Below are 15,205 nucleotides of genomic sequence, written 5' to 3'. Positions count from 1 at the left end.
AATTGCGGTCCGGGCTCATTTAAATAAATGCCTTGTGTGTGCACGGACCATAATTGCGGACGGCCCGCGGATGACACTTCGCTGCCTGTCCGTGCCGTAATCACGGACTGCGCACACAGCTACGGACGTGTGCAGGAGGCTTTGGTGAAGTGGGCTAAATTTGATTATTGGTGTTTATATTGAGGTCCAGTCATGAGGCGCTATTATTGACCCGATAATAATCGTTCAGTTTATCGATTTTGGTAAATGTTTGAATTTAATTTTTGTAACGTTTTGTAACCAAAAGATAGTCAGTAAGAGTAAATAGGCCTAAACTGGGATTTGTTTTCTCATTTTGGCGTATTGGTTTAGTATTTCCTACGTGTCACAATGAAAAGTTAGAACATTTTCCAATATATTTTCTGTATTAATTTCTCATGGTTTTTAATAACCCTGCTTGCTGTATTTCAATAGGAATCTTCATTGTTTACTCACAGGGGGATAAAAATCTGTTCTGGTCACGTGATGCTCACAGGGGTGCATGGTTCGTCACAAGACACAGCTCTGTTAATTGTACTGTAACGGTGTGTCCATCACGTGACCAAGACAGATTGCTTTCTACTGGAAGTAAACAAAGGTTCCTATTAAATAACAGCAAGCAGAGATCTTGAAAACCCTAAGGAATTGATACAGAAAGTATATTAAAATTGTTATAACTTTTCAGTATACAAAGAATAACCTATATTTGTTATACCGGAATACCCCTTAATATTATTATGATTGTAAAACACTATGAAATAAGTTGGAGCTATATAAATTCTGGATATTATAATAGTATTTATAAACAGATGTTATTTTTTAGAGCATTAGACTATGTTCACACTGCGTAGCTTTCCATAATTTTTTTTTTATTCCAAAACAAGGAGTGAAGTGTGAAGCTTTATTCTTCTAAATATGATAAAAAACTAACATTTTGTTAGAAGGGTCAAGTGGAAATAAGCTGATCACAGAGTGTCCTCCAGCGATCAGCTGAACCCAGCAGCAAGTGTTCAATTTCCCTGCAGTGCCACCATAGGGTAAATAAAGCATTACACAGTGGCCATTGAAATAAAATGGTCTATCTGTGTAATGCATGGAAGTGCCAAGTCCCCTAGAACTAGAGACATCCTTGCAGCTTCTCTCTGCTCTGGTTAAAAGATGAAGGTCCTGCACTGGGGTACTCCGACTCCCTCCAAAAAACTCATATGGCATTTGAAAATAGGTTTTCTAAATCAGACTTTCTATACCAGACAACACTTATAAGACAGCACTTTGTCCTTATATCATGTTTTCTCTTGGCGGCTCAATAGCTTATTGCGGTACTTGCCCACCATGAGGACTGTTGATCTCTGGACTGCTGCAGTAATGAAAGGGATTTTTTTGTCACACACCTTATCCGGGAGAGAGCTCTATGCATAGGATGCGTTCATAGCTCTCTGTGGACAGATTTCATATATTCCCTCCATAGAGCCTAATGGACAAGATAAATGTAAAAAAACAGCCGTAATTTATCAGAAGGTATATTAGGAAACCTGAGCACATCTAGACGCTCTGCTATTAGTGATACTTTAGAAGGTACCTCTTTAAAGGGGTTGACCTGGATTAGAAAAATAGGATGTTTTTTTTTCCAGAAACAGCGCCACTCTTGTCCATGGGCTGTGTCTGGTATTACAGCTCAGTTTCATTAACTTGAATGAGGAAGAGCAGCAATACCAGACATGGCCCATGGACAGGTGTGGAATTGTCTTTGGGGAAAGAAAGAAGACCACTTTGTCTAACCAGGCCAACCCCTTTAATACTTAATGAGAATGTACATGGTAGTAATTGAAGGTGGGCTTATAAAAACTAGCACAGTAGTTTCATGCGCCCGTGATCTTGAAGTGCAAAAATTCTGACATCGTCAAATGAAGAAATGCAATTTTAAGTGCCTCCCATAGGGTGACAGTAGAGGTGATGATTTCTGCAGCATTTCCGTTAAAACTAGCAGAGTTTCCGATGCGGAAAAACCACACTATTTCCGGCGTTTTTTACTGCAGAAAATGGTGCGGATTTTGCTGCGTTTTTTTCAATGCTGGGAGATGGTGACATCTCCTCTGAAAAACAAATTATGTCTATGCATATACTGCATGCCTATGGACTGCTATGTGAATGCACAAAATTAAATAAATACAGTCCCTGGAATCCGCGCTCACAAGAAAAATTTGATCAAAAACTTAGCTGACTGGTGTCAACCCCTATATGAGCTGTGTTGGTGGCCATACTAATTTATGTACATGATGTCTAGCAATATCGACTGTTCTAAGGGTGCGACACATGTATAGATATCATAGACATCAATGTGTGTATCACATCTCTATAGCAGTCTGCAACCGTGCGTCCATGTAAACAGGCACCCCCCCCTTCCAAAAAGGAAAACTTTAATCTGTTCTGTGAGGGTATGTGCACACACACTAATTACGTCCGTAATTGACGGACGTATTTCGGCCGCAAGTCCCGGACAGAACACAGTGCAGGGAGCCGAGCTCCTAGCATGATACTTATGTACGATGCTAGGAGTCCCTGCCTCGCTGCAGGACAACTGTCCCGTACTGAAAACATGATTACAGTACGGGACAGTTGTCCTGCAGCGAGGCAGGGACTCCTAGCGTCGTACATAAGTATGATGCTAGGAGCCCGGCTCCCTGCACTGTGTTCGGTCCGGGACTTGCGGCCGAAATACGTCCGTCAATTACGGACGTAATTAGTGTGTGTGCACATACCCTAACTGTGGGCATTCGTTCTCTCGAAACCTTTTTTTGCCTTTAAGGGTATGTGCACACAACCTATTTTCAGACGTAATGGAGGCGTTTTACGCCTCGAATTACACCTGAAAAGACGGCTCCAATACGTCGGCAAACATCTGCCCATTACTTGCGTGTAAAATGACGGCTCGTCAAAAGAAGTGCAGGACACTTAAAAAACGCAGCGAAAAACGCTGAGAAATACGCGAGTTGCTCAAAAAACTTCTGAAAATCAGGGGCTGTTTTCCCTTGAAAACACCTCCGTATTTTGAGATGTTTTTGACTCTGCATGTGAACATATCCTAATGTTTCGGGAAAAGAGGTCGATGTCTGACAGCTTCAATTGTCAACTATATTAGTTTCTTCCCTCCCTATCTCAACTCTTCCTGGCAGTCAATCACAGTGAGAGATGCCTCTATTTCCTAAAATAGAAAGTTCACAGTTTTTTTTTATTTCAAGTTCTGTTTTTTATGCAAGGCATAAAAATAAACCTTTTTTTGTATAGACAATGACAATGAATAAACAGTTTGCAATGAAATGAAGCTGCATGTGTGGCCTACGCAGAGACTAATGACAATGAGATAATTTGTAGACCTGTAGACAAAACATCAATATATGAGACAGGGATTGCCACATAGTAGACCCCACTGCCATATAGTCAAAAAATGAGAAGACCATGGTCTGAAGAATAAATCGAAACTAACAATGGTCAAAGCAAACCAATACATGAAACATTAAAGTATTCCTACAAAAAGAAGAAAGAAACTTAAAAAACAAGAGAGAAAAATCATTAGGGCATTAAAGGTGTTGTCAGGGCACAGGGCGGATTTTCATAATGATGACCTATCCACAGGATATCCTAGGTCATCAGTATATGATCGGTGGGGGTCCGACACCTGGACCCTGCACCAGTCTACTATTCTGTCTACCTCCAGCACTGGAAGTTATGCAGTGGTCGATGCCGGAAGCTGAAGGCTCCATACACTGTATAGCGGATGTAGTACTGCAGCTCTGCTTCTATTCAATAGAGGGTAGGGATAGGAGGAAATTATGAAGTTGAGGCGCCTGCCAGAAGAGCAATGGGCATGGTTCTAGAGCAACGACAATATCGTCTTCCAGGTTTTATCTGCTAGAAAGTGAGCCTGCGTATTGTTTGCTTTGTGCCAGCTGCGGAAGGTGCCAGGTTCTTCAACTGGTGCAAAGGCCGGTTTATCCAAGATAAGATAAAGCGCTGAAGGAAAGGGGGAAATGGTATGGCGACGAAATAAAATTAATGCTACGTGTAATGTGGGTCCAAATCAGGGTGTGGGAACGCATGGCGGGTGTGGCATGGTCTAACAGCTACGCAACTGTAGAGATGGGAGAGCAGACGAACTCCTGCTCCAAGGGCACCCACGGTTTGAATGAGTATGTCTAAACCAGTCCATTATACGGACCAGATTCACTGCCCGGATGTAAAGGTGAAGATCTGGTGAACCCAGGCCACCAAGGTCTTTTGGGCGAGAGAGAGTAGAGCGAGCTTGGAAAACCCTTTAAAAACTGGTGTGACAACCTTTAGCAACAGTAATGGTGACCAAATGCCTTCAATAAGGCCTTATTCACACGAGCATGTCCGGTTTAAAAAAAAAACAGACTGTTTTTCATCCATATGACAGTTCGTATTGAATCCGTGTGGTTTCCGTGTCTGTGTCATCCGCTTTTCTCGTCCGTTTTTTTCCTCTGCACGCACTTCCAAGTTTCACTTTTCTTTTTTTTCTGCATTTCTTTAGCAATTAATCTGTGAAAAACGGACAGCACATGCATGTCGTTCGTGTGGTGTCTGTTTTTTCCACGCACCCATAGACTTCAATGGGCGAGTCTGGTCTGCAAAAACAGACCAGAGTAGGACATTCTGTGAGTTTCTTGCAACGGGAACCCGCTCTTTTAAAAAAAAATTACAAAACGAATGTGTGAATAGCCGAATTCTGCCTCCCATTCATTTTAATGGGAATCGGACACTTATTTTTCCCGCTAGCTGATTATTTCAGCCAGTGGGAAAAAGAATCGTCCTGCTCGATCTTCGGGCGGATACTTCCCGAACCTCCCATTGATGTCACGCCAAAAACTGCCGTTTGAACTAGCCCTAAGGCCTAACTTAATAATATTTATTTATTTAATTATCCCATTGCTTATATATCGCCAACATATTAATCTTTGGCTTCACTGTTGAGGAGTTTTTGAACACTCTTCTATGCAGAACTGCAGTTCTTCTGATGTTTTGTGACTTTCTGGATAAGTTGTTGCTTCACCCCTCCAGTAATTTCAGAATCTTATGGAATTTATGTTGTGAAAAGTAACATAAACCATGTGGCTGGAGAGAGGGGCCGAGCCCTTATTGGTCCTATGCCCTTTGCTACTGTTTGGCGAGAGCCTGTGCGCAAGTGCTTTCTCCAGAGAAACTTCGTTGTTAGCAAACCAGGGGGTGGCAAATTGGCTAGGGTCATGGAAAGAGCTATTTGTCTAAAATGAGAAACCAGAGTGCGATCATAGGGGACACGTGAAAATGAATAGTATATTTGAACCAGGTTTTATAACGCTAATAAGCATTGAACACACTATAAATGGAAAACACGTGTACTCACATAGATTTGCCTTTCTTTTGCTTTGCATTCTATGGAGTTGTGTGTTAAGTTCTTAACTTAAATAAATCTCCTACATAATGTGATCGGCGCTGTAATGTAGGTGACAGCAGTGTTTTTTATTTAGAAAAACGATCTATTTTTACCACGTTATGAGCGATTTTAGCTTTATGCTAATTCGTTTCTTAATGCCCAACTGGGCGTGTTTTTACTTTAGACCAAGTGGGCGTTGTGGAGAGGAGTGTATGACGCTGACCAATCAGCGTCATACACTTCTCTCCATTCATTGTCAGCCCATATTAACACTGCGTTGTTCACGCTGTGCTGTCTTATATTGACACATTAACGTTACTGAAGTGTCTCGACATTGAATAGACATCACCTCCAGCCAGGACGGGATATCTATTCACAATCCCGACACTTCAGTAACGTTTGTGTGGGACTTATAGCAGAGCAAGCGTAATCTCGCGAGATCACGCTCTAAATGACAGGTTACAGAGAGATTACGCTTGCTCTGCTGTAAGTCCCACACAAACGTTACTGAAGTGTCGGGATTGTGAATAGATATCCCGTCCTGGCTGGAGGTGATGTCTATTCACTGTCAAGACACTTCAGTAACGTTAATGTGTCAGTATAAGACAGCACAGCGTGAACAACGCAGTGTCACTATGCGCTGAGTAAATTAATGGAGAGAAGCGTATGATGCTGATTGGTCGCTGATTGGTCAGCGTCATACACTTCTCTGTACAACGCCCACTTGGTCTAAAGTAAAAACACGCCAAGTTGGGCATTAAGAAACGAATTAGCATAAAGCCAAAATCACTAATAACGTGGTAAAAAATGATGGTTTTTCTAAATAAAAAACACTGCTGTCACCTACATTATAGCGCCGATCTCCTTATGTACAAGATAGGGCACTTATAATGTGGTGACAGAGCCTCTTTAAGTATGCGTTTGTCAGACAAATTTGACCTGCGTTCGACCACAGCACATCTATGCTGTAGGGAAGCCTTGAGGTGCTCATATACTAATGAGTTTCAGATTTGATGTGAATTCACTTTTCTGTTGTGTTCAAACACTGTTCTCTTAAATTGCATAACCCTTAGGGCTCACGGCCGTAGCTTTGAATGCCTGTCCTATTCAGATGAGCCGTGGGGCCGTCACTGGATTAGGTCCTATAGCCTGAATACATTCATGTCCCATATTCAGTCATTTAGAATCTAATGGAACTTCACACAGGCATCGAGATAATGAGTCCCAACGTATGAACCCAAATTCTAACTACGTGAACTCTGCTATATTGTGTGTCCCTCTAGAGCAGGCCCAGACAACTTAAGGCCCCGTTCACTCAGAGTATTTTGCAGGCAGAAAAAAAAAAAGGAATTTTGAGGCAGATTTTGACCTGTCTGCACTTTCTTGCCGTGGTCCTCGCTATTCGCGGCGTTTTCTGGCCGCGGCCATTGAGTGCCGCAGGCAAAAACACTTTCTCTGCCTCACATTGATTTCAATGGGAGGTCAGAGATGGAACTGCGGTAAGAAAGGGCATGTCGCTTTTTCTTCCGGCGGGCGTCTAAAAGCTAGAGCAGGTAAAAACACCTCCGCCGGTTTCGGGCATTTTTTGGCGCTGATTTTGGTGCAGTTTCCACGTCAAAATCAGCACCAAAAAGCTCAGTGTGAACAGGGCCTAAGGGGAATTTATCACCGATATCTTTTTCACTAATTAAAACCAGATAGTGAAAATATTATTTTTTCTGATCTGTTTTTATTTTTTGATTGTCAACTTTTTTTTTATTATTCTGAAAATGGTTATGCGGCGGTCATTTTGCTTGAGTTACCAGTATTCAGAGATATGCTTTACCTCAGCCATATGGACCATGGGAACATGTAGACTAGAGTTGTTCATTGTCTTCTATAGGAGAGAGTTGTGGGCATGCTCTGTGACCTGTGCAGAGTTCACTGTGCAGGAAGGGATGGGAGGGGAGCTGTATCCATCATCTATTGTCAATGGTGTATCCTGTGTTATCTATATAGAGGTGTTACCTTGTCATTGTAATCCTGCCTGTGATGATAATGATATGACTGCTGAGAAGTGATCTCTATAGAACAGGAAGGGTGAGTCTATCATGAGTGGTGGATCCTGTGTTATCTATATATAGGTGTTACCTGTCCTTGTATTCCTGCCTGTGATGATAATGAGACGACTGCTGAGAAGTGATCTATACAGAACAGGAAGAGTCAGTCTATTGTGAGGCTTAGTGTCCAGAGTGAAAACTGCAATTTTTTTTGAAGGAAAATATAAGCATTTAGGTTGATTTCACAAAAAAAATCCTCACATTCAATAGCTTTCTGTTGCTAATCGAGGGGAGCTGCAAGTGAAGGATCCACCTCTATTAACTCAATGTACCCTAGTAGGCCAAATAATATGTTGTTTATAGCAGACATCTTTGTGACAATACGCTGATCACAGGTTGTCCTGCTGCAGGATTCCCCAGCGATCAGCTGTCATCTATTGGGGAACCTGTCAGAAAGTGTTCAGTTACCCTGCAGCACCACCACAGGGGAGGTGAAGCATTACATAGTGCCCATTAGAATTAATGGGCTGTTCATGCATGGATATTCTGGGTCCTCCAAATAGGAGACTAATTCTAATTCTCTCTGGCTTAATGATAGAGTACCCAACCTAGGGCACCCATCTTTTAACTTTCATTTAAAAAAAATTTTCAAAAAACTAGACAACCTCTTTAAGACAAATGAAAGCTGTCAAACCCCGTCTAGAAGAACGCTGGGGAAGGTGCTAATCAGTTGCATGCTTGATGCTTGCAGTGCCACCTACGTACCTGGTAGATGTCAGTGATGCAAGTTCCTATCTGTTCAAATTTGTACCAACATGTTTAGGTGGCACAGGCCAATGAACATTAATATTGTACTTTCTAAATTGGCGCTTTTAGGGGTTATGAAGTTCTATATGGCTGGTTAGGTGTCTTGATATCATGGCTGAGTTGGATAGGTTTTCCTGAACTAACTCTTCAGATGTAAAGTTGTTTTATTTCCCATCTTTTGCAGATACTTGGCTGACAGAGATGCATAGAAAGAAAGAAAATGGATTCCTGGGCAGGGAGGACACTGTTCCCTTGCGTCTGATCTTCAGTAGTGATCAGGACAACCAGACCGCACATGGATTGCTCAACACTCGGGTCAGAATGGACGATAGTCAGGACCAGGTAATACATATAGCTGTGGCTTCTCGTGGGATGTAGAACTTCTGTTACCCTGGAGATTATTATTAATATAAGGTGGATGTAGTGTATACGGCAAAAATAGAACCAAGAACGAGGTATGTAGGCTGCATTAATAAGATGTGTCTCTGTTTCCAGGCATCAGATTGCTAAAGTCTCACAATCACTGAGGTCCGGTGGATTTGGCGTGGCTGATCATGAGATCAGGCTTTTAAAGGGATATGACATACAAAATGAACTAGTTATGCACTAGGATGTTTTATTTCCAAATAGTTTTATAGCAGAGTATTGATGGGTACAGGGGCGAACGTAGACAGCAGAGGTTCAAGAACAGACAGTATATGGGTGCCTTGTCCTCCAATCATAGAGCATCTCCCTTATCATCCATTATGGAGGATAGTGGAATTGTGAGAGTCATACCTTGTGTAGGTGAAAAAACTAAAAAATCAACACTTGAAGCGGCGCTGGTCCCTTAGGGTATGTTCACACGAGGGCGTCCGTTACGGCTGAAATTACGGGGATGTTTCAGCCTGAAAACATCCCCGTAATTTCAGCCGTACCGGCATGTGCAGGCGCTTGAACGCCGCGTCAATTACGGGCGTAATTAGCGCTGCTATTCATTGGAGTCAATGAATAACGGCTCCAATTACGGCCAAAGAAGTGACAGGTCACTTCTTTGACGCGGGCGTCTATTTACGCGCCGTCATTTGACAGCGGCGCGTAAATATACGCCTCGTGTGAACAGACAAACGTCTGCCCATTGCTTTCAATGGGCAGATGTTTGTCAGCGCTATTTTCGGCGCTATTTTCGGGCGTAATTCGGGGCAAAAACGCCCGAATTACGTCCGTAAATAGGCCGTGTGAACATACCCTTAGAGCGTAGTATACTGTTGGTCCTTAGTGTTGCATGAAGAAGCAAACACCGATTGAGTAAATAGTTTTTAATGGATACAGGCGACGCGTTTCGGAGCCGAACCGGCTCCTTCCTCAGGCAGTATCAGAACACAAATGAAAAGTGAAAGGCAGTACATGTAAATTTATACTTTAAAAAAAACCGGGAAAACAGATCGTTAACGACAAAGGTCAAAAGTCAGAAGGCACCTGTCACATGCAACATTCAATAATTCGGTAGTGTAAAAAATAAATGTAGTGGTGAAGAAATAGGGTGATGACAGTATTTTATACTACCAGAAGCGTTATCAAGATACTTATAGAACTTATAATATTATTATGGTATTCTATAAGGTAATTGTGAAGTACAACGAGACGCCGTTATTTCAGCAGATAGTGAACGGACCTGCTGGATGACAGGGTTATGTAACAGTATAAGATAAGGTAAGGAGAAGTGGATTGGGATAAGAACAGGGAGGGGAATGTGGAAATGGAAGGGAGGGTATATTTTTAAATATTTTTCAGTATGAATCGCCAGATACGATAAGGCATCAAGCGGCTTGAGTAACTAGTGGATGCGCCGACACTGCGCGTTCATTGGTTACTAAGCTATACGGAATGCCAATAGTAGGTGAGATTCAACTGAAATATAGAATGTCAGTGTGTTTTAAAATGATCAGTGTATTTTAAAAGTATATTGTGTGTTGAGTTTTGAAGATGCATAGGAATGTATGGGAGATACCAGCGAATAATATCATTACTGTGATTTGAGAAAGATTCCGTTAACAGTAATATTTATCTGTTGACAATATATTTTTTAAAAACATTGAAAAACAAACAAACAAGGCTGCTACCAATAAAAGGAATACTAACAATAGAAACAACACTAATATCAACAACAATAATATCAACAACAAAAGTGCTGCTAGGAATATACAGTATGAGTATATCTGTATATATTAATACACACAATATCTCACTTTTGGGGGTAATTAGTAAATCTTCCATTGTGGTTTATAGAGAATACACACAGACAAAATATTTACAGTATTCTTTTGGAAATTGCATTGAGACCGGTGGGAATTAGGGTATTCAACCTGTATATCCAATATACCTCTCGTCGGCAAAGAGTTTCAAACCTATTAGCTTGAGAGGAATATACAGTGAAGGAAATAAGTATTTGATCCCTTGCTGATTTTGTAAGTTTGCCCACTGTCAAAGTCATGAACAGTCTAGAATTTTTAGGCTAGGTTAATTTTACCAGTGAGAGATAGATTATATATATAAAAAAAAAAGAAAATCACATAGTCAAAATTATATATATTTATTTGCATTGTGCACAGAGAAATAAGTATTTGATCCCCTACCAACCATTAAGAGTTCAGCCTCCTCCAGACCAGTTACACGCTCCAAATCAACTTGGTGCCTGCATTAAAGACAGCTCTTACATGGTCACCTGTATAAAAGACTCCTGTCCACAGACTCAATTAATCAGTCTGACTCTAACCTCTACAACATGGGCAAGACCAAAGAGCTTTCTAAGGATGTCAGGGACAAGATCATAGACCTGCACAAGGCTGGAATGGGCTACTAAACTATAAGTAAGACGCTGGGTGAGAAGGAGACAACTGTTGGTGCAATAGTAAGAAAATGGAAGACATACAAAATGACTGTCAATCGACATCGATCTGGGGCTCCATGCAAAATCTCACCTCGTGGGGTATCCTTGATCCTGAGAAAGGTGAGAGCTCAGCCGAAAACTACACGAGGGGGAACTTGTTAATGATCTCAAGGCAGCTGGGACCACAGTCACCAAGAAAACCATTGGTAACACATTATGCCGTAATGGATTAAAATCCTGCAGTGCCCGCAAGGTCCCCCTGCTCAAGAAGGCACATGTACAGGCCCGTCTGAAGTTTGCAAATGAACATCTGGATGATTCTGAGAGTGATTGGGAGAAGGTGCTGTGGTCAAATGAGACTAAAATTGAGCTCTTTGGCATTAACTCAACTCGCCGTGTTTGGAGGAAGAGAAATGCTGCCTATGACCCAAAGAACACCGTCCCCACTGTCAAGCATGGAGGTGGAAACATTATGTTTTGGGGGTGTTTCTCTGCTAAGGGCACAGGACTACTTCACCGCATCAATGGGAGAATGGATGGAGCCATGTACCGTCAAATCCTGAGTGACAACCTCCTTCCCTCCACCAGGACATTAAAAATGGCTCGTGGCTGGGTCTTCCACCACGACAATGACCCGAAACATACAGCCAAGGCAACAAAGGAGTGGCTCAAAAAGAAGCACATTAAGGTCATGGAGTGGCCTAGCCAGTCTCCAGACCTTAATCCCATCGAAAACTTATGGAGGGAGCTGAAGATCCGAGTTGCCAAGCGACAGCCTCGAAATCTTAATGATTTACAGATGATCTGCAAAGAGGAGTGGGCCAAAATTCCATCTAACATGTGTGCAAACCTCATCATCAACTACAAAAACCGTCTGACTGCTGTGCTTGCCAACAAGGGTTTTGCCACCAAGTATTAAGTCTTGTTTGCCAAAGGGATCAAATACTTATTTCTCTGTGCACAATGCAAATAAATATATATAATTTTGACAATGTGATTTTCTGTTTTTTTTTTATATAATCTATCTCTCACTGGTAAAATTAACCTATCCTAAAAATTCTAGACTGTTCATGTCTTTCACAGTGGGCAAACTTACAAAATCAGCAAGGGATCAAAATCTTATTTCCTTCACTGTATATAGTCGATGGGTACTATCTGGTAGCATTTAAAATCTCCCCCATGCGCTAAAGTGCAATGCTTGGGAATGCCGTGTCCACATTTTTTTCATGCAGTTTGAGCGGTGTTGGTTTAGGCGACAATGTAACGGTTGGGTGGTGCGTCCAACGTATTGGGCTCCGCAGATGCAACTAATTACATAGATAACAAATTATGATTGGCAAGTCAGCCTATGTTTAAGTGTGCATTTTTCACCCGTGTTGTTACTAGTGAAGGATTTGCACTTATGTTGGATACTAAAGCAACAAAGGCAACGTGTTTTCTCACAGCGGTAACTCCCCATAGTTGAGGTGTTTTTTTTTTGTTGTTGTTGTTGCCCAGGGTTTGACTCGGCTAGGGGCCAGTAAACTCTTAAGGGTTTGAGCTCTACGGTAGGTACAGATTGGTTTATTTTGTAGAAAGGGTCACGAGTTGATACATGCCGATGTTTGGTCATATTCTCTTTTGATTTTTCCACATTTTTTATTGTATGTAGTGACGAAGTTGAGTTTACTTGAATTCGAGTAACCTGTTGATGACTCCTTTGATGGTATTAGACAGTCTGATTGTTTTAGTTTTTTAGTTCTCTGATATGCATCAGTGAGAAGGTGATTTGGGTATCCCTTTTGTTTGAATCTTTCCTGTAAAATGGTAGCTTGTTGTTTGAAGTCATTGTCTCGGGTACAGTTTTTGCGTACTCGTTTGTATTGCTTGTAGGGGATATTTGAAGCTATTTTTTGTAATGTGCACTAGAGAAGTAACTGTTTGTATCTACCTTTTTAAAAAAAAGGTGCTGGTAATGATTTGGGAGGGAGTGTGGGAGATTGTAAGATCAAAGTCTATTTTATTTGAATTGATATTGCTCGTAAAGGTTAGGCCCAAAGTAATTGTGTTTAATGTAATGGTAAAATTGGTCGCTGTACGCATGTCTCCTCGCCAAATAAAAAAAAATCATCTATGTATCTTTGATAAAATAATATATGGTGTTTCAAATTGTAATTATTCCAAATGTGGAGATCCTCAAATGGGCCCATAAAAAGATTGGTATACCTCGGTGCCGCTAGCGTACCCATGGTTGTACCCCTTTGTTGACGGAAAACCAAATTTTTAAAAGTGAAAACATTATTTTTTAAAATAAAGTCCATGCCTTGAATGATGAAAGCAATTTGCTCTTTCTTTTTGGTATTGTCCCTCTCCAGGATGGTCATGAGGCTATCTAGGCCCAACTCGTGCTGTATGTTGCTATATAAAGCTGTAACATCTAGGGTAAAAAATAAGAGGTCATTAGACCATAGAATGTTTTGCAATTCTGAAATCAGTTGTGTGGAGTCTTTTAGATAACTAGGTAGTTTTTGTACATAATTTTGAAGAAGAATATCTAGATAATGGGATAGATGGCAAGTTGGGGAATAGATGCCTGAAATAATGGGTCTCCCTGGTGGGTTGGTCAGTTTTTTTTGTGTATTTTGGGTTAATGGTAAAAAAATGGAGTGCTAGGATTTTTTGATAGTAAATAATTCCTTTCATGTTTGTTAATTAGAGATTGTTTAGAGAAGCTTTATTAATGATGATGTTGAGATTTTTTGCAATATCACAGGTGGGATCAGAGGCTAACTGGGTATAGTATTCTGAGTTGGAAAGGATATTGAGGACCTCTTGTTCGTATTCTCCTATATTTTGGATCACTATTCCTCCTTGTCGGCTGCTCTGATAATGATGCCTTTATTATGTCTCAGGGATTTAATGGCTTCTTTTTCTTTTACATTAAGGTTATCCTTATATTTATAGAGGCAGTTTTCCACTAGTTTGAAGTCATTGGCTACTAGGTCATGATATGTGGCTATAAAATGACCTTGGTTTTCAGTGGGATAGAATTTTGATGGTACCCTGAGTTCAGTTATCATCCATTATGTCTCTCCAACAATCTACCAGTAATTGTAAGCTATGAAATTCATTAGCAAATCCTTTACGGGCAATCTAATAGACATGTGATGCTACTAGTTACTTTTAAAGGAGCTCATTTGTCACCTATCAACAGGATAGGTGATAAATGTATGATCCCTGGGGACCCACCGCTGGGTCCCTGACTGATCACTACAATAGGGGTCCTGACTACGGTTTCTCATCACTGTACAATTGCAGTGAAAAGGATTTTGAATGGAGCGCCCTTATAGACATTGCACTCAGCTGCCTGTGTCGGCTCCATAGACATTGTTTGGAGTGGCAGCACACATACGCAATCGCCTCTATTAAAATACCTCCTCAGTGCGATTGTACAGTGAGGATGAACGAAGTCGGGATCGGCGTTCCAGTGATCCGTGGAGGTCCCATTGTTGGGGCCCCCAATGATTGATACATTTATGACCTATCCTGTGGACAAAGTAATAAATTTTCTTAGTGGCAAACGCCTTTAAGGTGGCAGAGGACCCTCTTATCATCTGGGCCCCTGTGCAGTTTCACAGGTTGCCCATATGGTATGTCCGCCCCTGAATGGGCAATACAAGTTCTACATGGTAAGAACACAAAAACTTTCAGATGAATTCCAACAAAACAGATCCATTGTCAAAAGCAAAGACATCTCTAGAAGTGCCAGTCTCAGGGCTCATTACTAATAGTTTTGCATTTCTATTATACATGTACAGAATGATCAAGGCTAGAAAATGGCCTGGTCCAATACAAAGCCTTGAATGTGTGGAGGCACCACAAATTATTTGACATAAATTAGTTGGCAGGATTTGCATATTAGAGCTTAGAGTTAACAATACAAGTTGGATAGGAACTAGGGGTGTCCCATATTCAGTCATTTTGGTCTAATGCAATTTTACGCAGAATCTACATGCACACATAGATTTCATCCATCCATCCATCTGTAGATACTGTCTGTAA

The 15,205-nt window shown here is 41.2% G+C and overlaps 1 protein-coding gene across 5 annotated transcripts in view; it reads left to right on the top strand.

Moving 5' to 3' along the window:
* Nucleotides 1-15,205, top strand: part of ADAM22 (ADAM metallopeptidase domain 22) — a 250,695-nt gene that overhangs the window by 7,533 nt on the left and 227,957 nt on the right. For all 5 annotated transcript variants that reach the window (XM_075827623.1, XM_075827625.1, XM_075827622.1 and 2 more), the window contains exon 2: nt 8,480-8,637. In XM_075827623.1, coding sequence (XP_075683738.1) covers nt 8,497-8,637 — 141 coding nt within the window. In that variant the 5' untranslated portion in view covers nt 8,480-8,496. The remainder of the gene's footprint in view (nt 1-8,479; nt 8,638-15,205) is intronic.

Source organism: Rhinoderma darwinii, chromosome 5 (assembly GCF_050947455.1).
Source record: "Rhinoderma darwinii isolate aRhiDar2 chromosome 5, aRhiDar2.hap1, whole genome shotgun sequence".
NCBI classification, from domain to species: domain Eukaryota; kingdom Metazoa; phylum Chordata; class Amphibia; order Anura; family Rhinodermatidae; genus Rhinoderma; species Rhinoderma darwinii.
This window is presented reverse-complemented; position numbering and strand designations above follow the sequence as displayed.